The sequence below is a fragment of the Boleophthalmus pectinirostris genome, unplaced genomic scaffold, assembly GCF_026225935.1.
Source record: "Boleophthalmus pectinirostris isolate CB_2022bp ecotype Guang Dong unplaced genomic scaffold, ASM2622593v1 HiC_scaffold_11, whole genome shotgun sequence".
Lineage (NCBI taxonomy): Eukaryota > Metazoa > Chordata > Actinopteri > Gobiiformes > Gobiidae > Boleophthalmus > Boleophthalmus pectinirostris.
In genome coordinates, this window is record NW_026570994.1 from 9,860,511 (window position 1) to 9,882,578 (window position 22,068).

Sequence of the window (22,068 nt, forward strand, 5' to 3'; positions counted from 1 at the left end):
GCAAGTTTGTTTTGAAAAGATTCATTTTCGCAGATGTGAGTGCATTTTAACTTTGCTGACATTTTAAGCAGTTTGTGACTATTGTTCCATGAAAAGACAATGAACTATGCTCAGGAAAACAAGATATCTGTAATTTTACAAGAGTTTACTTTAGACACTCGGTTTTAGCATTGAGTACGCCATCTGTTGGAGGAATATCTATTTCAAGTAATATTTCTTGATTTTATCTCATTGCTCTTTTTGTGTTTTTGCTCCTCCTTGTTCATTCTAAGGTATTATTAGCACTAAGTTAGCTCAAATATGGATGCAGCTTCCATTATTGGCTTTATTATAAGGTTCTATCCACGTTGTGCAAAATCTCCTGCGTTTAAGCCATGTTAGAATATGTTTTGTGTAACCCTTTGTTTTTAGTTTGTCTACATCTCCAAAGCTCAAAATGCTCTGTTCCACCTTGTGATGTCATGTAGTGGTAGTTTTCAAGTTAACAGCTACCTTTACGTTTAGTTCACTAGAGATTGGTAATTCCAGGGCTGATCCAAATCATCTAAATAATTCTGGTGCACTTCCACATGACATCACAAGGTGGAACAGAGTGTTTTCTGTATGAAAGAGGAACTCAGCCTAAGTATGCAGGATTTGTGCATCAGTCATGTGTGAATATCAGAAAATAGTATATATATATATAAAAATATAAATATAAAATATATATATTTATATATTTGCTCTTTAAGATAAATAACATTTCTTTTTTGTAAAACAGAAACTTTATTGCCATGACTACTAAATACATTGCATTTCTGTGCGTGTTCCAACATGATACAGATGCAAGCAGTAAGTAAACCACTGGACAACAGCAGTGAGCTTAGAAAACCTTAGCCCAAGGACTTTTATAAAAAGATTTTATTTAAAAAAAAAAAAAAAAAGGAAAACTTTTCACAGGACAGTCCCGGTGCCTTCTGAGGTTTGAGAAGTGGACCTGCTGTATTTCGACACTGACATCCTCTCTTGTGCCATCTTTCTCTGCAGCAGCATCCTCATTTTCCTCCTGAACTTCTCTCCCACAAAGGCATAGAGGAAAGGATTGATGCAACTGTGAAGGAGAGCCAGGCTGTTTGTGACCCCCAACGCCGTGTTTACTGACATCCTCCTGGCACAGTCATATGGAATCAGGTCAGCCCTCAAGAGTGTATCAACTATCATGCTTAGATGGTACGGCAACCAGCATAACAAAAACACAATCACTACTATTATGATCACTCTCATTGCTCTATGCTTTTGAAAACCTCTGGTGCGCAAGAGCCTGGCAATGGTGATGCTGTAGCAGGTTACCATGACACCAAGAGGAAGCAGGAAACCAAAAATATGCCGAAACCCACGAATAGCAATCCTCCATTTTGATGCATTGCCAATGTAAAAGTTATCGTTGCATATCATCAAATCAGAGTCATTTCTCAGCGTTGCGATGTCATTGAAGAGAGCAGGCAAGGCAAGGGCGCAACCCAGGGCCCACACTCCTGCACACAACAGCTGGCTACACATCCTCTGACGACTTTTGAAGCTTTCACTAGCATGCACAATCACAAGGTAGCGGTCGATGCTGATACATGCCAGAAACAAGATGCTGGTGTAGAAATTTGTGTCAAAAATTAGACTTATAACTTTGCACATGAATCCTCCAAACAGCCATCCTCGTACCACCACAACTGCCCAAAATGGGATAGTCAAAGCCATGAGTCCATCCGCTATGGTGAGGTGGAAAAGGTAGATATCTGATGGGGTAAGCGCTTGTTGACTGGTGCGTATTACCCAGCCCACTAAAACATTGCCAGGGATTGCCAGTACAAAGATGGCAATAAGGAGAAAACATATAGTGATGCCAAGCTGCAGGATCCAGTAGTTTTAGCTGACATGGGATGGTATGTGGATTCACAGTATAAGATGTAATATTGTCGTAGCTGCTGTCATTTAGGTAGTCGTAAAGGTCATCGATAGACACCTCTAACTTCATGGCTGTGAGTGGAAGACATAGTAGATACTTTATTATCCCGAAGGAAATTTGTTAGATTATTATTCATGATTTAAAAACAAATCTAAATATTTCATTATTCTTTGTTACAATGACAAGAAAGATTACCTTACCTTCTGTCCTAGTGCCACTTCCACAATGGGCAGGAACTAAAGCACTTTGAAAATACAACTGTTTTTCAAAGAGTTTGCCCAATATCCTGTTGGTTTCATATAGATACTATATTACCCCATATTCCTACGTCATTATATCAGCCATCACTTGACTATAACATTTTCTATGTCCAATTTAATTTTATAATTTAAATGTTGTGTATTACAAATTAGCTGCACACATTTAGATATTGTATGTGTGTTAATCCAAATTACTATTAAGATTTTTTTTTAATCATATTTTAAACCCAACACTCAATTTCCAGCATTTATTTACTCACTTTATATTTTCACCTGTTATCGTGATTTTATAATCATCATTTTATAATTTTTTTACTAGGCACAAAAATCTAGTTGACCCGGTTAAAAACATTTGTAATAACACGGTTGACCATGTGAGGAGCACCTTGCATCACCATTTCTTGAGTCACTAATAATGAGGTAAGGCTCAAGATGTCTCTCATGTCGTGGCACTTTCTCATAACGCAACACTTTGTTCTCTTTGCTGCTATTGCAATCAGCTCCTTTCCCACATTGCATTTGTTTCTCTGAATTTAGTTATCTGCATCTGCATCAGTGAAGGACCTGTCTTTTATGGCCTGGCAAACACCCATCAGACCATAAACATCTGACTAATAACAGGCTCATGCTGATAGGAGGTGGGCCACACAACTTCCCTTGTAAATGTGAAGGCACTCAGAGACAGGTATTGTCCCTGCTACTCTCAGTCTACATAAATCACTTCATCGCAGTTTTAAAGGCACAGTGCACAGACCTCATTGTTTACAGTCATATGTTGCAGACGAGATGTAGATACTTCGGCTCCACAGTGAACAAATCTGTCAACTTGCCAACCATTGTGTCGTGTGTAACATGACTAAATTAAGACTGCTTGGAATTAGTTTGATTTTGGAGTTTGAGTTTCTGTAGAACTGTACTGTCCTGTACTGATTAGACTCAAGTTAGAAACACACTCTAGTTAACTAGTAACCATTTCTATGCTGAAACATCTACTCTATAGAAATCTATAGACTCAATAGAAAACTCTATCAAAATGAAAAGTCCTATATTACGCAAAACTGAATCTTGTGACTGTTACATCACGTTATAATGTTGTTACTTCCTCAAAAACATACCTGGAGTTCTGTTTTGTTTCATTCACACATCTTTGTAAGACAGACTAATAATGAAGGGTTGCTCAAAGTCCTAAATAGGCATTTTTCATCGGATAACATGTTACGCTGCCCTAACAAGATGATTTGTACCCAGGGCCCAAAATTTGGTGCTACAACCCTGCACATTCATGGCTGAATGTCAAAGTGAATATTGCTCCACATTCAGGTGGTTAGTTACTGTCATGTCAAGCCATGTTTCAAGCCATGTTCATATGGATGTGCAGGTGTAAATATCTGTATATGTTTTTACTGATCATAAGGAGTGTGGAATGAAAATAGTGGAATTTCAAAAGCAGTTATACTATATGTAGCTGCGGTGAAATGTGTCTTTTTGTTATTAGGTGTGTATTAAGCAGCTTTGTGGGCATGCTCAGCTCATTACACAAAAATTGTCAATAATTTGTACTTTGTTTGCGCTAGTTTGTGCAAAAACTCAGCAAAACTACTGAAGAAAAGCGATCTCAGGCAGTGGAAAATGTTATCAGTCTTTAATAAAAAAATACCTCCTTCCTTCTCCTTCCTTCTCCTTTTCGCTCTGAGAGCTATGTCATGAGGTCAACAATAAGGATCAAGGAGTAAGGACCAGTGAGGAGAAAGAGCTATCGCAGCTTTAGGTGGATCTGAATTCTCCTAACCAGCAGCAGGAACAACAGCTGTTCAGTCAAAACTACAATTCCCAGAAAACAGACTACAACTAGGGCACCATCTTCCACTGCTGAGTCTTTTTATTTAAACCTTGTGGTCTTTACAGCCAATGTTTTCATCACAGCAGTAGTCTACATAAATAAAGTGACTGTACATGAGTGAAATAACTGCTGTTAAATAAAGAGCTGCAGTGACCCTGCACACATATGATCTGCAGATATGATCTTTTAAAAGTATACAAGTACAGTATACAATCACAAAATAGACTCACCATCAGCAGCACATCCCGGTCACAGAAAGAACACATATATTCTACTGAGTCCTTTAGTACAACAGAAACTGACCACATCAGAGCACAAGCAGCCAGCTGTTTTCCAGCACTTAAAGTTTATGCAAAGAGGCCAGTGTGGTTTAAAGTTTTTGTTCTCTAAAGCATAAACAAATATGCGCAATGCTGGATTAAACATATTATAATATCAAATGGGCAGATGTGGCTCTATAGTAGTTATGCTTTTTGTGTTCTACAGTTGAGTTTATGATTTAAAATATTAATTTGGGCCACGTCTCAGTTCTCTTTCCTCGCTTCCTTCTCCTTGATTCCTCTCCTTGATCCCCCATTCTTCAACTGTCAGTCAAGTGCGTCAATATTAAGTGCTGTCCTGAAGAAAATCACAGAAGGAAGGAATAAACATGAGGGAGACTTCAGGAGGCAGACATTAGATAAAAAAAATCAAACTTTATTGATCTTAGTGAGGAGTTTCTCTCCTTCCTGTGTCTCCTCTATAGGTAGGACTTCCTCAACCATTTCCTGCAGAATTGAGGAGATGAAGAAAGAGAAATGAGACGTGGCCCTGGTGCAGAGTATAATTTGTAAATTAGTAGACCTATTTGAACTCATATGCCTTTATCATTTTTAGGATTTCCAGTGTTTCCTCTGTAGGAGCCCTCTGCACTGGGAGAGGTGGTCGGCTGCGGCTGCCAGGGTCTGTCCCATGCGCACCTGGTGGAGGGTTGGTGCTTGGGCCTCATATCTCCCCTGGGCCCTGTGGCTCCTGGTATAGACTGCTCCTCTGATGGTGTTTTCTCAACCATTTTGCCTGTATTCAGCCTCATGTTTTACTATACATTATGTACTTTTATGTATTTTAGCGTGTTACCATGTGTGTGTGTTTGCATGTGTGTGCGCCAGAGTGCATGCATGTGGGTGAGACTGTACATGTGACTGTCTGGGATGCTTGGTTGTGTGGGGTCGGGTAGCTGTGGGGGGTGGATGGGGTGTAAGGAAATGTGAAATTGTTTTTAATAACTGTGAAGCACTGTTATTTTTTTTTGTATGAAAAGTGTTTTATAAATAAGTTTGGTTCGGTATTTGGAAATGTTTGGCTTGGTCTGCGCAGTGAATTATGGGATGGCTCATAGCTTCTTCTGCTGATTAGGACCCTCTGAGACTTCCTATGCTAAAGGAGCTATGAAAGGAAGCATAATGTCACCTTTCCTTACTCCTTCCTAAATTCACTGATCAATTCGATGACAAGGAAAGGAACTTCATAAGCACAGTTAACCAATCGGATGCACCATATGTGAGTGGCTGTTCTGGAGTCATGAACAAAAAGGTGAGTTTCAATCAGCAGGTAAAATATGTGATGATTGACTCCAAATAGTGATTTGATTAACTAAATCATTTTATTGTTTTTTTTTTTTTTTTTTTTTCTGATTTATCAGACAATACACAGTTTGGGTTTGCCTCAAAGTCAGCACAGCTCTGACTTTAGGTAAGTTTGTTTACTTTTATAATACCCATCAATTAGCCTACTATTTATGTAATCAACTGGATTCTGGATACAGGGAGACCCAGGTACACATAACTGCATTCCTCTTGACACTTGTGTGTGGGGAATGTGGTTTCACTCCTCCTGATTCATCTGGAATCAGAGCCTTTGCGACACTTTGGACCTTAGGTTATGTCTGATATTCTGATGTGACAAAAGTCCCCAACTGTCAAAGCTTCTCCCTGGCTGTTCAGTGAGTGCACACAGGAGAGCTTCGGCATGGGACTGAATAGTGTTTGTGCACAGTGAGTTCTCCTCTAGTTTCACTGGCAGATAATTTTTAAAGTGAGTAATCAAGCTGTTTATGCACCCTTGTTTTAAAGCATGATACAAAAGATACATTAAGGTCAGGGTGAGGTGTAAAGGCTCCAAAGATGGAGAGAGAAGAATCTCTAATTGTGCATTTTGCGACAGGCTCACTAGCCTAACTGTACTAAACCAGTGTTTTTAGATCTTCTGCTGTAGAGGTAGTGTTCTGACTGATTCAGCTCCTAAATGTGATCAACCGAAAGATTACTTTGTAATAAAATTGGAAAATCACAAATCTGCGTGCTCGTAACGAGTGGCATGTGTATAAGCCATCTACCTGCGTTTGAACCTATTGTACAAGTGCATCCGTGGCAGTAAATAGAGCTTTGTTACATAAATATTTAGTGGAATGAGGAAATAGTAAATTATTAATTTTTTATTATAATAAGTAATGAGTTTGATTTTTGATTTTTTTTTTGGATTTTTTTTTAATGAGCTTTGCTAAACCCACAGGCATCAGTTGGCCGGAAATTGTCATATAAATGCCGCTAAAATAATTAGTAATTTTTGAAACATACTAGCACAAACGAAAGTAGTCACAGCATAAAGCAGCATTAACGAAATACAAACTGTTCGTATAATTTTCTGTTTTTGAGCTGGTGACATTTTGGAGGGCTGGATGACGTCATCGGCCGAAAATAAAATCCCTTATATCTTATGAACGATAATAGCTCAAACGAAACTTTGTGCAGCACAAAAAGCACAAAGGAATCACAAACCCATATGGGCCAGTTTAGAGCATTTTTAAGCTTCTCGGGGCTGGGTGACCCCAATTTGGCCTATAAAAGAAACGTTAATATCTCAAAAACTAAAGCAGCACCAACCAACACAAACGATAGTTTTTGTGTAAATGTGCATCTGATGGGGGCCACTTGACAGGTTCGCGTGTGTGCTCCATAGACTGTATACAGCGTGCTCCTGCGCTGTTCTGCGCTCTTGTGGCTCAGTGTAAAATACGCGGAAGCTGTGGACAGGCGGAAGTGGTCTGGACGGAAGCGGGTTCGTCTGTCAAGGGTGGAAAAAATCGCAGAAATTTGACACAAAGGGGGTTTACACAGCAAATCTCCAATATTATCCCCCCTCTCCTCGGCGTCCATCATGATCCTTTTAGAAATTAATAACCGCATTATAGAAGAGACGCTGACGCTGAAGTTCGACGGCGCTTCCAATGGGTAAGGAATGATGCTCACCTGATTAGCAATGCTAACACCAGCTAGCTTCAGAAAAGGGTTTGCTCAGTATTTAGACTACAATAATGTGCAGAACGGTCCTGATTATCATTAGTAAAACATGTATGTGTTCAGTGTCGTCTCATTGTTGACGCTGTGATTTTATTCGCTAAAATGTGATTAGCTTGTAGCTGCGCCCTGGTGTCTTGCTCTCAGCTGGGGTGTGTCAGAGCCCTGCTTTACCACGAATTAAGAATATATTTTACATTTACAACTCTGATGGCTAGATAATTAAGTGCAGCATTGTCGGCGAACGTCTGCTACAGATTTTGCAAGTTAAGACTTTACTAATGAATATTAAATTAGATATTGGTAGACTGAAAAATACACTGCCCTTTGGCTAGTTACTGTAGCTATAGTCACTGTTAGCCTTTTTAGCAGGCTAAAAGGCATCAACTTGTATCTCTGAATATGGTATGTTAGCATTGTAGACCACTGTAGCTGGCATATTCGTAAATGTAAATCATATTTGTCAATAGTCTTTTGGCACTGTGGCTAGCACAGATCTAACAGCTCGTTAGCAGTGGCCGTCTCTTCCGCATTCCGGAGGTCTTGTTGAGTCAAGTCTGTCCCCCTTTAACAGCCTGCTGCTGCTCTTTTATGACACTTATTTTAACCACAGCTAAACCCAGTTTTTCTATAGAAATATTTCGAGGTACATATATTCAGATACTTTTCAAATGCATAATATGTAAACGAATTTATGTTCAACCAGTAAAATAAAATATCATCAGTCTTTTTAATCCTTTGTGTTCTTATTATGCTATAGATTGTAATTCTTTTTTTGTAATTCTTCTTCCTGCAGAACTAAGCCAGAGGCTGTGGAAGTGACCTTTGCAGGTAAAACGCTGTTACTACCACAATGCACACTATCACTTGATGCAACTATTGGTGGAGTACTTGCAGCCACTGTCATTTAACTCAAACTGTAATTAATGTTATTATGAAGCTTCTGTACATGTACATCCCTGGCAGGAAATACAACTTTGTTACATAATGTCCGTTGTACTAAATGGAATGAGGAAATAACAATTTTTTAAAATTTGAAATAAATAACATTATCTATTAGTAATTACAACAAATACACTTATAAAGTGTATTTCTCTGATGTCATTATATTGCTAATTTGAGAGATTACATAATCAAATGTATAGGCTGCAAAATTGGGAAAAAATAAAATGTTTGTGCTTGCTATTAATAAATGACTCCACTGCTGCAGATTTCGATGGCGTCCTGTACCACATTTCCAACCCCGATGGGGATAAGAGCAAACTGATGGTCAGCATCGCCCTGAAGTTTTATAAGGACCTTCAGGAGCATGGAGCTGATGAGGTACACTACCAAACTGTACAAGATCTAAAATAACATGCATGGCTTTGTTAGATTTGGTCAAAAAGAGATATTAGATAAGAACAATTGTAACACTTTTTATAGAATTATTAAAATCAGTGATAGAAGTTCCTTTGCCATGTAAGGAAGAAATGAGCTACTGAGCCTTCTGCTAGAAACAGGAAGTGAGTTGTTTGAGTCACCTCAGGCGAGGAAGTGCTGACTGCAGCGGCCACTGTCTGAATGTACTGGCTCACATCCAACTAGTTTTTCTTTAAAGCCCCAGTCCAGAGGGATAAGTGAATGAACTGACTGTGATCCTTTCATAGTGCCAATCGTAGGTCTATTTGTGCAGCACAAAGAGACATTTGTGTGAGATTTCCTTCTGAGGAGTAAAACTATAAATATAGGCACTGCACAGATAAAATTTTGTTTCACATTTGTCAAGATATCAGATATTGTGATAATGAAGGCATTACTTTTTGTTTATTTTTACAGCTGCTCAAGAAAGTCTATGGGGACTACTTGGTTGCACCTGAAGCAGGTATGATTTATATTTTTGTATTTAAAGTTTCATATATAAAAAACATTGTCTCTGATGAAAATAAAATGATCAGTAATGAGACTATTTTGTGGTTGCCAGGCTACAATGTGTCTCTTCTATATGACCTGGAAGCATTACCAGCCAACAAAGATGAGGTCATCCACCAGGCAGGGATTCTGAAAAGAAACTGCTTCGCATCTGTCTTTGAGAAATACTTTAAGTTCCAGGAAGAAGGCAAAGAAGGAGAGAAGAGGGCCGTTGTTCACTACAGAGATGACGAGTCTATGTACGGCACTTTCAAGCCAAGTTTAATTTTTGTTTGAGCTGTTTTGCATAGTGAGATGTGTTTATGTGATTGTTAAGTACACCTGACCTAAAACTACATGTTCTGCTCTGTAGGTATGTGGAGGCCAAGAAGGACAGAGTTACCGTGGTTTTCAGCACAGTCTTTAAAGATGATGATGATGTCATTATTGGCAAAGTCTTCATGCAGGTGCGTGTCGGCTACAGAGACCTTACTTTTTCCTATAGAAACAGAACCTACACAAACAATTCACTGTGTGGTACTGTAGACCTTTAACTATTTGATTTGCATATTCTCAGAGAACTGCCTCAGTTCATTCCAACATGACAGGTATTTATTACACCAAGGCCCATGTTGTAACTCTCGTACCCCTTCAATTACCACCTACCACCTGAATATTTTTGTCTTACAGCGGCTCTCTGAGGTTCCCTCTTTGTCTACAAGAATCTGTATAGTGTGTGTTCCAAAAGCAGTCTTAATAAAGTGAAGTCCTTATTCACATACAGGAGTTTAAGGAGGGCCGGCGAGCCAGTCACACTGCGCCCCAGGTGCTGTTCAGCCACAGGGAGCCTCCTCTGGAGCTGAAAGACACGGATGCTGCAGTAGGAGACAATATCGGATACATCACTTTTGGTTTGTATTCAAAGAAACAAGCCCTGTCCATAGCTTTGTTACATACACATTTAAAGGTATACTGTGTAACTTGGTGGAAGGTCCACCACCTGCCTCTCTATACGGAGATATTATTCTTACACCTTCATTATTGCACAGTATGGGAATAAACTTGATGATCACAATGGAGACAGGTTCTCTACGGAGAAGCAAGCCTGCACATGGTAAGAATTTTAGTTTTTTTAAGGTTAAGGTTTTTGAGCTATAAAGCACATGTAATTAAACAAATGCAAAGGAGATAAGTTTAATGCCCTACTATGGAATATTTCAGGCAAAGAAATAACATCTCCATGGAGACAATCAAGTAGCGGGCCCTCCACTTTAGAACACATTGCACCTTTAAATCTTTGTAATGGCTTCCTTGTACTTGCAGTGCTGTTCCCTCGTCACACCAATGCCAATGCCAGAGACAACACCATCAACCTCATTCACACCTTCAGGGACTATCTGCACTACCACATAAAGTGCTCCAAGGTCAGTATTTGACACATATCCTCAACTTGACTTCCTTAACAAGAAGACTTACTTTAGACACAGGTTTACTTTAGACACAGGTACCACAGTAGTGTAGTAACTAACTTCTTGATTTATTAGCTTTAAAGGACAACAGGGATGTTTTGTACAGAATCAGGAATGATGTAGAATCACCCTTTACTGCAGACAGACTGGAGTCTATATTATGACAAAGAAAAAAATTTATGGACACAAGTGGGTGGGTTAAACGTGCAAACAATGTACAAATACTGTGACAATAATGGGTAGCTGTTATCAGTGTTTGCGAAACCAAAGACAAGTGCTCTTTGTAATTTTTCACTACAAAAATGTGTGTATAATTAGTCAATTACATTCTGGTTACTCTGGTTTTGGGGAGAAAATAGAAAATGGAAGTTTCAGATGTGACAATCTTAAACAGATCGTTGGCAAAATGCCCTTGTGGCTAATGTGATTTTGCTGTGTTTCAGGCCTACATTCACACACGTATGAGGGCCAAGACGTCAGACTTCCTCAAAGTGCTGAACCGTGCCCGACCTGATGCTGAGAAGAAAGAGATGAAGACCATCTCGTAAGTAGCTTCAATACATCACTGCTATTGACGATCTTGAATTTGTGCTTCTAGACCAAGGTTAACATTGGTGTGTATGTATCTCCATATCTGACTCTAAACTTGTGTGCTCGGGGTGTGTGTGACTTTATTTTGTTTTAAAATGTGTCATTGGAATTTTTACTGCTTTCTGTAGGACTAAAGCCTTTTTATCATGTATGATCTTCCAAGAGCCCCTGCCCTCTGTAAGATTCCTCTGAACTTAAACACATTTCTCTGGAACTGCTTTTTACCTTAGATCAGACGCTACACCCTATTATTTCCATTCCCCTCTAAACAATACACTGCTGACAAATATGGGAAACTGTTGAGTAAATGAAATTTAACCCAAAAAAACATTGTTCTTTGATCCTTTCAGTGGAAAAACGTTCTCCCGCTGAGGCCTGCCCCGCCTTCCTCCAGACTAATCCAAATACGCCACACTCGGACTGAACGCCGTCAGACAGGACCCAGGATGCCTCCAAATGCACCCCAAATCAACAAATCCACTCTTTGTTTTGTATTGAATAATAATGTGGGCTTTCCTTAGGAAAAGCCATTGCTCATTGTAATAAAAAGGGCATTCCTTGCTTTGCATAGTAAAAGAGAATTATTAGTCCTATATAAATATATATATGAAATATGACATTTTTGATACGATATCGTTGACTCCATTTGGTACTCAGCTTGGCCCCTCCCCTGACCCCGTGGCATCCACCTATGGGATGTTTCAGACCTCTCCTCTGTGCTTTCTTGTCGTCTGTACCATTGTCATTTGAAAAAAAAATAAATCACTCTCCAAAAAGTTTGTCTGCCTTGTGTTTCTTATGAGAAGATACATTGACAACAATGTACATGTCCTTATGGTCATGTCATTTGGTATTTAAGGAACATTTTTGAATCTTTAAACAAAAGGGGCTCAAGGAGAATTTTATGAAAATTGCAATTTGCAATAAACTGCGCACTTTGACTTATGTTTCTTGTTACTGTTGAAATAAATCTGGAGATGGAGTGCCTCTGGTACTGCACTGTGGTCACCCACTACTCCTATTTGCCGTGAGGCATGGTTGAAGGATGGGTTAGATACAGAGGTCAAATTTCCATACGGGACAATAAAGGCTACAAAAATGCATTCTAACTTTGAAAGCATGACCTGAAAAAGTTTAGGGAATAATAAACATTGACATGATTTATTTGGGAGTCACACTCATGCTTTGTAGGAAGTGCAACTGAAAGAGGACCACCTGCACCTGTATTTTTATAGAAAAAATTAAAGTTACTGTAATTTGAAAGAAAAAAAAAAACATGTATCTGGTATAGACTTAAAGAAAACCTAATTATCTATCCAGTAGAAGTGGTACAAGAAAGAAATATGCAGATAATTTTGCTTTGACATTAAAGTTTTGAGAGTACTGTTATAATGTAATATAAATTTCTCAAGTAGGAGTAGTATGGTTTCTGAAAATTACATACAGATATTTTATGTCAAGATTAAATCTGCTGCCCAATTTAGAGTATAAATGCTGCTTTTGGGGAGTTGTAATCTACTATATCATACTTAATTACATCCATTAGCGAAACAAATTGTGGTAAGTTAAGTTTAAGCTTTTCTTTTTTTGTTAGACATCATAATAATTTTTATTTATTTAAACACTTCAAAATGTTTTAAAATTATGACTCAGTGCTGTGTGATTATTTCCAAGTATTTATTATATTGCCACAACACATTCAATATATCTTAGAGGTTTCACAAGAAATGAAAGAAAGTAAATTCAATCTTTTGGTCTTGTATTGCTTTATTAAAGTGATAGTATTATTCAGTAGTTTCATTCTTTGGTTTTTCATCCTCAGATTCAGAGGATGATGATGATGAAGAGGAGGATGAGGAAGATGAGGATGAAGATGAACTCTTCTTAGTTTTCTTTTCTTTCTTCTTTGTCCCATCACTTACAGGAGGCGGAGGAGCTGTGTTATTCACTTCAGATGCTGTTTGTGCTTCGAAGGGGGTCTCGGTTTTGGCTACAATTTCTGGGGGCCTCGAACTGTTGTCAGATGGGGCGCTTTCTTGCTTCACTTCTTCCTCTGCTTCTTTTTTTAGGGGTTCACTGTTGAGCTGTGGCTGATCTGGAAAACCAAACCAAATGTACAAATGTAAACCTTTTTCAACATTTATTTCAGTTTTTTCATACAGTGGACAGTTGGCGTGTTAGCATGCAGTGGTGACAACAGCAATTTTATGGTGCAGTTTAGTTCATTATCCCGTTGGTGGAGGGAGAATTGCTTGATTAGGTGCACAGTACATCCAGATTTTTCATTTTAAAGGTGTACCATGCAACTTTTTGGGTGTAGGGTCTGCCATTTGCTTGTTTCCATGGAGATGTTATTGCTCTGTCTGGAATGCATGAAACATATCTATCATGCATTTATGTAATTAGAGCTGTCTGATGTGACCTGTAACTTGGCCTTGCGCCGTCACCTGCTTGTTGCCATTAAGATTAAGTTTAATACCATACTGTGGAATGTTTCAGGCAAGCCAATAAGATCCCCATGGAGAAGTGAAAAGCTACATTGTGCACTTTTAAGTTCTTGGACTAATCCGTTTCTTCATCTTACCTTCATCCAGTGCTTCCTCTAATGAAAACTCCAAGCTGTCAGAAGGGAGAGAGCACTCGTTTTGAGGGACAAACCAGATATGTGCGGCAGCTGCTATATGGAAGCAATATTTTTAATTTTAAAAGTAACATTTAATTTAGTTACCTGTCAGGATCAGCAGTGACGCCCTGCATTAGCTCTTGGTAGTAGCGGATCTCCTCCTCCAGCTTCATCTTGACCAGTAGAAGATCTTTGTTCTTCTCCAGCTGCTTCTCCACTTGATTTCTGAACTCCTTTAAGTTAGCCTCCAGATCTTTAATCTTTTTGTTCAGAGGACCCAAGCGAATTCCATAATCCACTTTGGTCGATTTCATGTTTTGCTCCAAACTGTAAATCTGTAAATAAAAAAAATAAGTAGAGTAACTATATGTAGCCCGTGCATCATTTTTTGCATTCTGACATGTTGAGGCATATTTTTTTGTTTTGTTATGTAAAGAAAGAATCCAGCTGGCTTGAACAAAATGACAGGGTTAGGAAGACTGCCCCGAGGGTGTAGTTGTAATTGTAGGGGTCCCATTTCTGACATAATGCAGTGTTATGAGAGTTAAAGAATGTGTATTGTCAGACATTGTGTATTTACCGTAGTGTGCATACTCTGGATTTTGATCTCCAGTAGTTGCTTCTCCTTTGACAAATCCTTAAACTCATCTTTGCTTTTCATCATGGCTTCTGTGTTTTTCGCCTCCTCAACTTTGATGGTCTTGAACTGACAAAATAAAACAATATATTCATGAAAATCTATTTGAAAACTTTGAGATGTCTTGAGTTACTACTAACATACTTTGCTCTGATACCAATCCTCTGTTTCTTTCTCAGTCTTTTTCACCAAATCATCGTACTGGCTGCGAATCTTGTTCAGAGCTTCTGTCAAGTTGGAATCAGATGATTCGATTTCAACTTTGACCTCTGAGTCCTTAATCCTGTCCCGCAGGTCTGCCACGTCCTAGAGACACATACACAAAACATTAATGGTTTTGTTTTGTGGAATTATAATGTTTAATTGTATAAACTTACCCCTTTGTGTTCATCTTTCAGGTTTTCAATCTCAGTCTTCACCAGCTCAATGTCTTTTTCCAGATGGGCACATTTCAACTTGGTTTCATCAATGGTCCTCCTCTGTTCTTCCAGATCCTTCTCTATGGCCTTCACTGCTTTCTTCTCATCATCCAGTCTGGATATGGCAAATACAGTAAGATTTACAGCACTCACATTTACATAGGCTATTAAAGTGAAATGAATCATGTATTTACTTGTTCTTCAAATCATTGTTGGCTAGATCAGTGTTGTCAATCTGCAGTAATAGCTTGGCATTTTCCTTTGTGATTTCTTTTATCTGCAGGGAGACATAAAGAAATTGTATTTTATAATTAATTGTATTTAGATTGTATGTTAAAATAAACGAATTAGGCAAAAATATACAGACACAATTGCCTACCTTGTCCTTCAGATCATCCAGTGGTTTCTGAACCTCGTCCCAGTCACGGCCATCTGGAGCTGACCTCCTGGCCAAAATCTCCTCTATCTCATCCTCCAGAGCCTTGTTTTCCTTCTCCAGCTGCCTCACTCGGTTCAGGTAGCCGGTCAGCCTATTGTTCAGGCCTCGCAGTGTATGGTTGTCGTCCGCGGGGGCAGCTGGAGGGGCGGCTTTATTGGTGGGTGCAGCCGTTTGCTTGATGGGAGCTTCGGCGGGCACAGGAGAGTCCCGTTCAGTGTCATTACGCATGACATTACGCAGGCCCTCCAGACTGGACACGGATGCCTTGGCGCCTCTTCCTCCGGCCCCTCCGTACACACTGGCGGATGAGTTCCTGGGCATGATGTCTTTGAGATGAGAGAGCAGTTTGCGTCTGAAGACAGTTGACTGCAGTTGTTTCCTGCAGACAGCACAGGTAAGTTTTATACCTGCCCTTCACCTGTAAATCCTGCCCCAGTGATGCCATTGGCTCCCACTGGACACCGCCACTGGAGACCAGACTGGTCTCGAGCTGATTTTCAAGTTGAACGTGTAGCTTTTTTAATTTTTATGCTGGAATTCTGCACTTGGCGTCTCGTGATTGGATACCTTGCCGAGAGTTGGGAGGTGATGGGTGGCCCCTGTCCACCTTAAAAGGTGCTCTTTAGGGCGTTTTGGGCATTTCTTCAGCTCCAGGTGTTTTTGCCACACACAAAAGCAATATGTCCAAACCCGGAGACTTCAGCAGCCAGTCCTACGCTCCAGGCAGCAAGAGGGCCGCCAGTGTCCCGGGCAAGTCCAGGGATAAGGACGATATGGTGGGGCTTAACGACAAGTTCGTCCAACTCATAGACAAGGTAAGCAATTAATGAAGAAAAGTTATCATTTCTGACGATGACATTTCATGGAAGTATAATAAGATCGATGATATTGTTTATTAATATTAATATTGATATTTAAAATCTACGGTCTATTTACAAATATATGCATTATGCTTTAATAAATTACTAAGTTAAGTTAGTTTCGCGAATTTGTAGTGTACCTGTGAAATGCAACAATTATAGACTCTAATTATTTGCAATATGACTTTAGTTTTTATTTTATTTTATCTTTATAGAAACAATATACAAATAACTGATAAATCTCTTTGATGTGTTGATTAGACAATTTTTACGCATGGAGTAATTAGTCTAGTCACTGCAGCCTATAATCCTAAGCCTTAGGCCATGAAAACAGCCTTTTGGAATTTATTTACACAAATGTCCTCACTGCGTCTACACCGCCACCATGTGCTTGCTTTTATGAATTGCATACCGTTTTCTGTCTACTTCTTTATTCATTTCTTCATTGACAGGTGAAACATTTGGAGAATGAGAACAAAAAGCTTGACACAAAGCTGAAGATCTTAAAGGAGCAGGAGGACTACAAGGCCAAAGTGGATGAGGTGGTGAAGCAGATGAAGGATGAGCTGGAGCAGCAGATCGCAAACCTGCTCCGAGACCAGAAAAAACTGCAGGACGAACTGGAACACAAGGACCGCGAGTTGGATGACACCAAAAACAAGTCAGCTGTCCCACTAAATTTAGAATCTATTATAAAATGCATTTTATTTCCATACTTTTAAAACTTTGAATCACTTTTGACTTTTAGGTACCATGATGAAGTTCAGAAGAAAAATGACCTTGAAAATGAATTTATTATTGCCAAAAAGGTACATCTTTTTAATAGAAAATAGCGCATTTTATTTTGTTCTGAACTGTGGACTATTATCATTATTATTGCAAAGATTAAAATGCTGTTCTTTGTTTTCAGGAAGTAGATGATGGTCACTTAAAGGCAGTAGATTTAGCTCTGGAGCTGGAGGATCAAATGGGAAATTTGGATTTCCTTAGAGTTGGATTTGATGAGGTCAGTATTTAGTCTTTGCTTACATTTTTCTATATTTTGGCAATGATGACTTATAACAAAAGTTTTTTTGTCTTTTCGTTCCTGCAGGAAATCAAAGAGCTGCAGTCTTTGATCCAGAATGAGACCTTAATCATTCGTGATAACAACCATCGCTTGCTTGACATGGATGAAATCATAGAAAATGCTAAGAAACAATATGCAGAGATGGCTGCCCGTGCAAGGGACCAGGCTGACCAATGGAACCAGAAGAAGGTACAACACGCAACAATCCCTTGAAATCACTCATAATAATCCCCACAGCTCAACTTGTTTATATCTGCATTTGTAGATTGATGAACTGGTCTACACGGCTGGGAAACGTGAGAGCGAAGTGCGTGAGATGAGAAGGGACATCTCTGACATGCAGCGTCTGGTGGAGAGGCTCAAAGCAGAACTGGAAACACTCACCAGGAGGGTACGTTTATCATAGTGACAAAAAACACCAAAAAGACCAAATATCATGTACATAACCACTAACATTTGTACTATTTCAATATAGGAAGTATCTATAAAGAGGGAGATAGAACTTGTGACAGTTGAAGGGGATGAGGGAGTAGAAACAGCCCTAAGAGACAAGGCCAAGTTGGAGGAAGCGCTGCGAAGAGCCAAGCAGGACTTAGCCAGACTTCTACGCGAGTACCAGGACCTTATGAACCTAAAACTGGCTCTCGATATTGAGATCGCCACCTATCGCAAACTGCTGGAGGGAGAGGAAAAGAGGTAAGAGAATATTATAAAATAAAATTAAGTTTACGTTTTTTGGTGTGATGCAAATGTGTAAAGCATTTCCTTTTTCTTTCAGGATGAATGAACTAATGCGCAACGGAGGTAAAGACAATTTAAACATTTTTCACCACAATTCTTCATGCTCTAACTAAATATAAAGGTCCTATATTACACAAAATTGTCTCTTGTGGGCTTTAAATCATGTTATAATGCTGTTACTTCATTAAAAACATACATACATATTTGTTTGTGATGAGGAAACATTATAACATAGAGAAAAAAGCATAATATGGGTCCTTATAAAAATGCTCTCTTGTTTAGTGTTTCAAGATAGTAAAAGTTAGATAGTAAAGTTGCATGAAGCGTGTGTTTGTGTATTTTAGGCTCCCTTCTAGTGGTAGAAATAATGTACTGCTGTTAATAACATGATTTAGATAAAAAACTGTACCAAAAGTAGGGTACAAGTAGCAGACCAAATTATAATGTGCAGCAGTATTTTGTAAAAGCATTCCAGTAATGATTTTATTTCCCACTAAAATTAAACCTTTTTTTTGCTCAGATTTCTAAAACCAACTTACTTACACGCAGACGCTCAGCCACCAGTGAAGCCACAGTCACCAGAGAAGACACCTTTGCAACCACTGTCAGAAGATACAACCCCTCAAACTCCCATTATCCCGACAAAAATGCCGCTTCCCTACAACTCCTCTAAGAAACGCGTGCTGATCCGAGTAGATGTGGAAAATGGGAAGGTTGTGTCCCAGAGTTCCTGTTATGAAGATGAAGACTGAGCCCCAAAAACTATGAAGGGAGCAGCGATATATTAAAATATCCACATATGTGAAGTCAAAATTTCAGTCTATATCAGTGTTTTTTTTAATGCAAATTCACATTTTAACTTGGTTGACTAACAAACATCATAGTTGGTTTGTTTGTTTGTTTGTTTTTCCCAGGTGGTCAATTTGTACTAAGTCTTCACCATAATATTGTATTTTAAACCCTCATCAATGCTCCTTAAGTATTCAAATGTTCTTGATATGAGCCTGCTGTGTGTTTGTGGCATATAGAAAGTTTTGACTATGTTTGGGAATGTTTCAAGTATGAAATGTAAAAATGAGACTTCGCTTACCATTCTGTTTATGTCACTCTATCTGTCAGGACAAATAACAGATAAAGTTCCCTTGAATCAAAACTGACATTGTGCAAGTGTTTGTCTGTGGAAACACACTTAAACAAGTTTACATACTGTGTAAAAATGCATGAAATGACTAATTTGCATTGACATAGTTGAATAAACCATGTGAACAAAAGTTGTGAGCTTGTCTTTTGTTGTAACTGTTATTGAGTTTCCTGCTCTCATTTTCCTCCGTCTTTCCTGTCACATATGTTTAGATTACTCCGCTGTGTATGGAAAGCTATGCATGTACCATTTTTAAACAAGGCAGACTTAACAAATAGGGCCTGGCTCCCTGTGCCGATAACCCATCTGCCCCAATGACACGCACAGGTCAGACTCTGTTCACTTTTAACTTCATTAAAGGTCTTTTTCCTAATTGGATCACTATAGCCTACTCACTCTCTCCTTTCCGCTCACATGATGTATTTGTGTACATTTAAAAGCACATGGTGTCACAGTGTAATGTAAACGTTTCCCGTGTACACACTGTTCACTGTACAATCAATAATATTTACTTAAAAATTTACAAAAAAAATTGACACATTATTTCACAGTAGGTCTGTCAATTTATGCAACTTTGTCAGTCATCATTTACTTACCAAATTTTACTCACTGAGAAATACATTTATCTTTTGAATATTTTAACATATGATGATAAAACACTGCACCGCTGTTAAAGACTTGACTCAACTTGACTCGACTTTTCATGTATCATTACTTTTCCTGGAATGTTCCACAGTATGGCATTAAACGTACCTTGTATTTATTCAGTTACTACTATTTTTAATTCTGAAAAAACAACCTTGAAACACATACTAGACTCACCACTCAGGAGGTCTAATCTGTATCTTGGCCTTTTCTCAGTGATGATAGATGCATTGAATGCCATACTATGGAATATTCTAGTCGATGCCATAACATCGGACATCCGTGCTCAGAGACAAGCAGGTGAAAAGTTACATAGTTCACATTTAACCCCCAAAAATATTGTTAATTCTTTTACTGTCAAAGTTTAATATTAACTGAACATGACAAAACTGCTTCCATTTGTACTCTCAAACTGCAACTTCACTAGAGTCCCTTGCTTTCCTCCTCACTCTGTCCCTTATTTTTTGCAGGAGCTTGTACGCCGGCTCAGTATACTGCTTATTGGACAGGCCCAGGACCAAGGGCACCACGGCCATGCTGCCATTCCCTGTGCACGACAGAATTATGTGAGTGGTAGAGTTCCATCTTGTATCACTGAGCAAAAATGCAATACACACATGCATGTAAATGAGGTAGGGGACCCAGCATGCTAAAAAGGTGAGGGACACTGCCACTACGCATCGAGTGTAGCGTATATTCAACCTCTGCTCTCTGTCTGAGGCTTTATTTCCTCTCTGCACGGATCTGTGTAGACGACAAATGTCATTCAGTTGTCCTTTAGTGATACAGAGTACACGCCCGGTCATCCCAGCGATTGTAAGAATAGCAGGTAGGACAAGTCCGTATAGCTCCAAATAGATAAACTCATTGGTGAAGACTCTCTTATAGGAACAACAAGCAGTACCATTAGTTGTGCAGTTTGATATTAAACTTTGACTATCCTCATAGCACCCATCCCAATCAGCTCCGGTCCAATTATTCCACCCAAATGCAGGCAAGGAGGCGTACAAAAGCGGAGGTGCCCATACTATAAACAAGGCTAACGGAAAACTCCTATGCATCCACAGGTTTCCATAGTGAAGCGGGTCCGAGATGCAAATGTACCTCTCGTAGTGCACCATGACGAGGTTGAAAAGGAACGCCAAAAAGAGGAAGTTTGGGAAGATGTGGACCACCATGCACGAACCGAAGCTCAACTCCCGGTTCAGAGCCATCAGAGGTATAAAAGGTAACGCCACACCCGTGCACATATCTGCCACGAGGAGACTCAGGAAGAAGTAGTTAGGCGTGTTGTGGAGTTGCCGGTTGAAAAGGATGCCCAGAATGATGAGGAGGTTGGCTAGGATGATGGAGGTGGAGAGGGGGATGGTGATGGAGTAGATAAGACCCTTCCTGGACAGAATATCATCTTCCAAATCCATGGCTGAGGATCAGATTGGTTCTTCTGGTGCTCCAATCAGATCAAGGTTAATCTGTTATAGAACGTCAAAGGTCAACTTAAATTTATTTTGTGAACTTAAAACTAGGAATTTAACTACCAACTGTATTATCTTCATACTTTTCTGATACAGTCGAAACTAAACTGTGGCCATAGCTTGAAATCTATTAATTGTTCAGTGCGTATTTTTCCCAAATAGTTTGTGTTGGCATATGTGGAAAAATCAATTGTAGCCAGCACTGAGTTGTTCTTTAACCAAAACACAACGGAACAATGGAAGTTACATCCTAATAGATCTAATCGGTACTGCCATTGAATAATTTATCAACAGGGAATCTGGAGTTACACTTGTCTTTTGTCGCTATTATCAGTCACAAAGCAATACATTTACTGAAAGGAGAGACACTAGACGAGACCAAACGTAGGTAAATCTAGGAAATCGTAAGGCAGCAAGAAATTTTAAAACAAGTTTATGGTATCAAAGTACAGTGTTTGAAGACCATATTAAACCATAAATACGAAATGTATATATATAAATTTCTAATACTCACACATTTTTACAATAAGTTGATAAAGTAATTACCTTTATGGGTCAAATATCCAAAAGATAACAACCACGAAGCCATGGAAAAAGTCAAATTCCTAATTGTAGAGTCCACCATGTTCTGTTTACTCTTATCCTTAGATGCTTGGAGCCACCTTTTAACCCAGAGGACAGAGTGACCAAGTATA

At 39.0% G+C, this 22,068-nt stretch overlaps 4 protein-coding genes and 1 pseudogene across 6 annotated transcripts; 2 read left to right on the forward strand and 3 right to left on the reverse strand.

The window, feature by feature from the left end:
* Positions 1 to 882: 882 nt before the first annotated feature.
* On the reverse strand, positions 883 to 2,235 carry LOC110153247 (C-X-C chemokine receptor type 1-like; annotated as a pseudogene).
* Positions 2,236 to 7,080: 4,845 nt separating this feature from the next.
* Positions 7,081 to 12,103, forward strand: arpc2 (actin related protein 2/3 complex, subunit 2). Its single transcript, XM_055166998.1, has 10 exons — positions 7,081 to 7,308; positions 8,171 to 8,205; positions 8,585 to 8,697; positions 9,193 to 9,238; positions 9,338 to 9,524; positions 9,638 to 9,731; positions 10,049 to 10,175; positions 10,588 to 10,688; positions 11,177 to 11,277; positions 11,675 to 12,103. Exons 1-10 carry the CDS (start codon positions 7,235 to 7,237, stop codon positions 11,694 to 11,696), a joined length of 900 nt encoding a protein of 299 aa, XP_055022973.1. The 5' UTR covers positions 7,081 to 7,234; the 3' UTR covers positions 11,697 to 12,103.
* Positions 12,104 to 13,085: 982 nt separating this feature from the next.
* LOC110153219 (keratin, type I cytoskeletal 18-like) lies at positions 13,086 to 15,941 on the reverse strand. Of its 2 annotated transcripts, XM_020917097.2 has the most exons (8): positions 15,383 to 15,941; positions 15,198 to 15,280; positions 14,962 to 15,118; positions 14,729 to 14,890; positions 14,528 to 14,653; positions 14,053 to 14,282; positions 13,909 to 13,943; positions 13,086 to 13,419 (listed from the first exon to the last, which is right to left on the reverse strand). In XM_020917097.2, exons 1-8 carry the CDS (start codon positions 15,761 to 15,763, stop codon positions 13,109 to 13,111), a joined length of 1,485 nt encoding a protein of 494 aa, XP_020772756.2. In that variant the 5' UTR covers positions 15,764 to 15,941; the 3' UTR covers positions 13,086 to 13,108. The 2 variants fall into 2 exon arrangements, with proteins under 2 accessions (XP_020772756.2, XP_055020748.1); XM_055164773.1 differs by lacking the exon at positions 13,909 to 13,943 and having other exon boundaries at positions 13,257 to 13,419.
* Positions 15,942 to 16,122: 181 nt separating this feature from the next.
* Positions 16,123 to 18,957, forward strand: LOC110153317 (keratin, type II cytoskeletal 8-like). 2 transcript variants are annotated; one of them, XM_055164788.1, is made up of 9 exons: positions 16,123 to 16,257; positions 16,755 to 16,963; positions 17,051 to 17,111; positions 17,213 to 17,308; positions 17,396 to 17,560; positions 17,637 to 17,762; positions 17,847 to 18,067; positions 18,150 to 18,175; positions 18,662 to 18,957. In XM_055164788.1, exons 1-9 carry the CDS (start codon positions 16,123 to 16,125, stop codon positions 18,862 to 18,864), a joined length of 1,242 nt encoding a protein of 413 aa, XP_055020763.1. In that variant the 3' UTR covers positions 18,865 to 18,957. The 2 variants fall into 2 exon arrangements, with proteins under 2 accessions (XP_055020763.1, XP_055020767.1); XM_055164792.1 differs by having other exon boundaries at positions 18,633 to 18,801.
* An 836-nt stretch (positions 18,958 to 19,793) lies between these two features.
* gpbar1 (G protein-coupled bile acid receptor 1) lies at positions 19,794 to 22,068 on the reverse strand. The gene is made up of 2 exons (XM_020917143.2): positions 21,920 to 22,068; positions 19,794 to 21,370 (listed from the first exon to the last, which is right to left on the reverse strand). The coding sequence occupies exon 2, from the start codon at positions 21,317 to 21,319 to the stop codon at positions 20,306 to 20,308; it is 1,014 nt and encodes a 337-aa protein (XP_020772802.1). The 5' UTR covers positions 21,320 to 21,370; positions 21,920 to 22,068; the 3' UTR covers positions 19,794 to 20,305.

Coding starts and splice junctions, on each gene's coding strand:
- gpbar1 (XM_020917143.2), bottom strand. CDS start 21,319: ATGGATTTGGAAGATGATATTCTGTCCAGGAAGGGTCTTATCTACTCC.
- LOC110153219 (XM_020917097.2), bottom strand. CDS start 15,763: ATGCCCAGGAACTCATCCGCCAGTGTGTACGGAGGGGCCGGAGGAAGA. Junction 15,281..15,382: donor TGGATGATCTGAAGGACAAG/GTAGGCAATTGT, acceptor GTCTCCCTGCAG/ATAAAAGAAATCACAAAGGA. Junction 14,283..14,527: donor TCCAGAGTATGCACACTACG/GTAAATACACAA, acceptor TTTTATTTACAG/ATTTACAGTTTGGAGCAAAA.
- arpc2 (XM_055166998.1), top strand. CDS start 7,235: ATGATCCTTTTAGAAATTAATAACCGCATTATAGAAGAGACGCTGACG. Junction 9,732..10,048: donor TTGGCAAAGTCTTCATGCAG/GTGCGTGTCGGC, acceptor ATTCACATACAG/GAGTTTAAGGAGGGCCGGCG. Junction 11,278..11,674: donor AAAGAGATGAAGACCATCTC/GTAAGTAGCTTC, acceptor TGATCCTTTCAG/TGGAAAAACGTTCTCCCGCT.
- LOC110153317 (XM_055164788.1), top strand. CDS start 16,123: ATGTCCAAACCCGGAGACTTCAGCAGCCAGTCCTACGCTCCAGGCAGC. Junction 17,561..17,636: donor ACCAATGGAACCAGAAGAAG/GTACAACACGCA, acceptor CTGCATTTGTAG/ATTGATGAACTGGTCTACAC. Junction 18,176..18,661: donor TGAACTAATGCGCAACGGAG/GTAAAGACAATT, acceptor ACTTACACGCAG/ACGCTCAGCCACCAGTGAAG.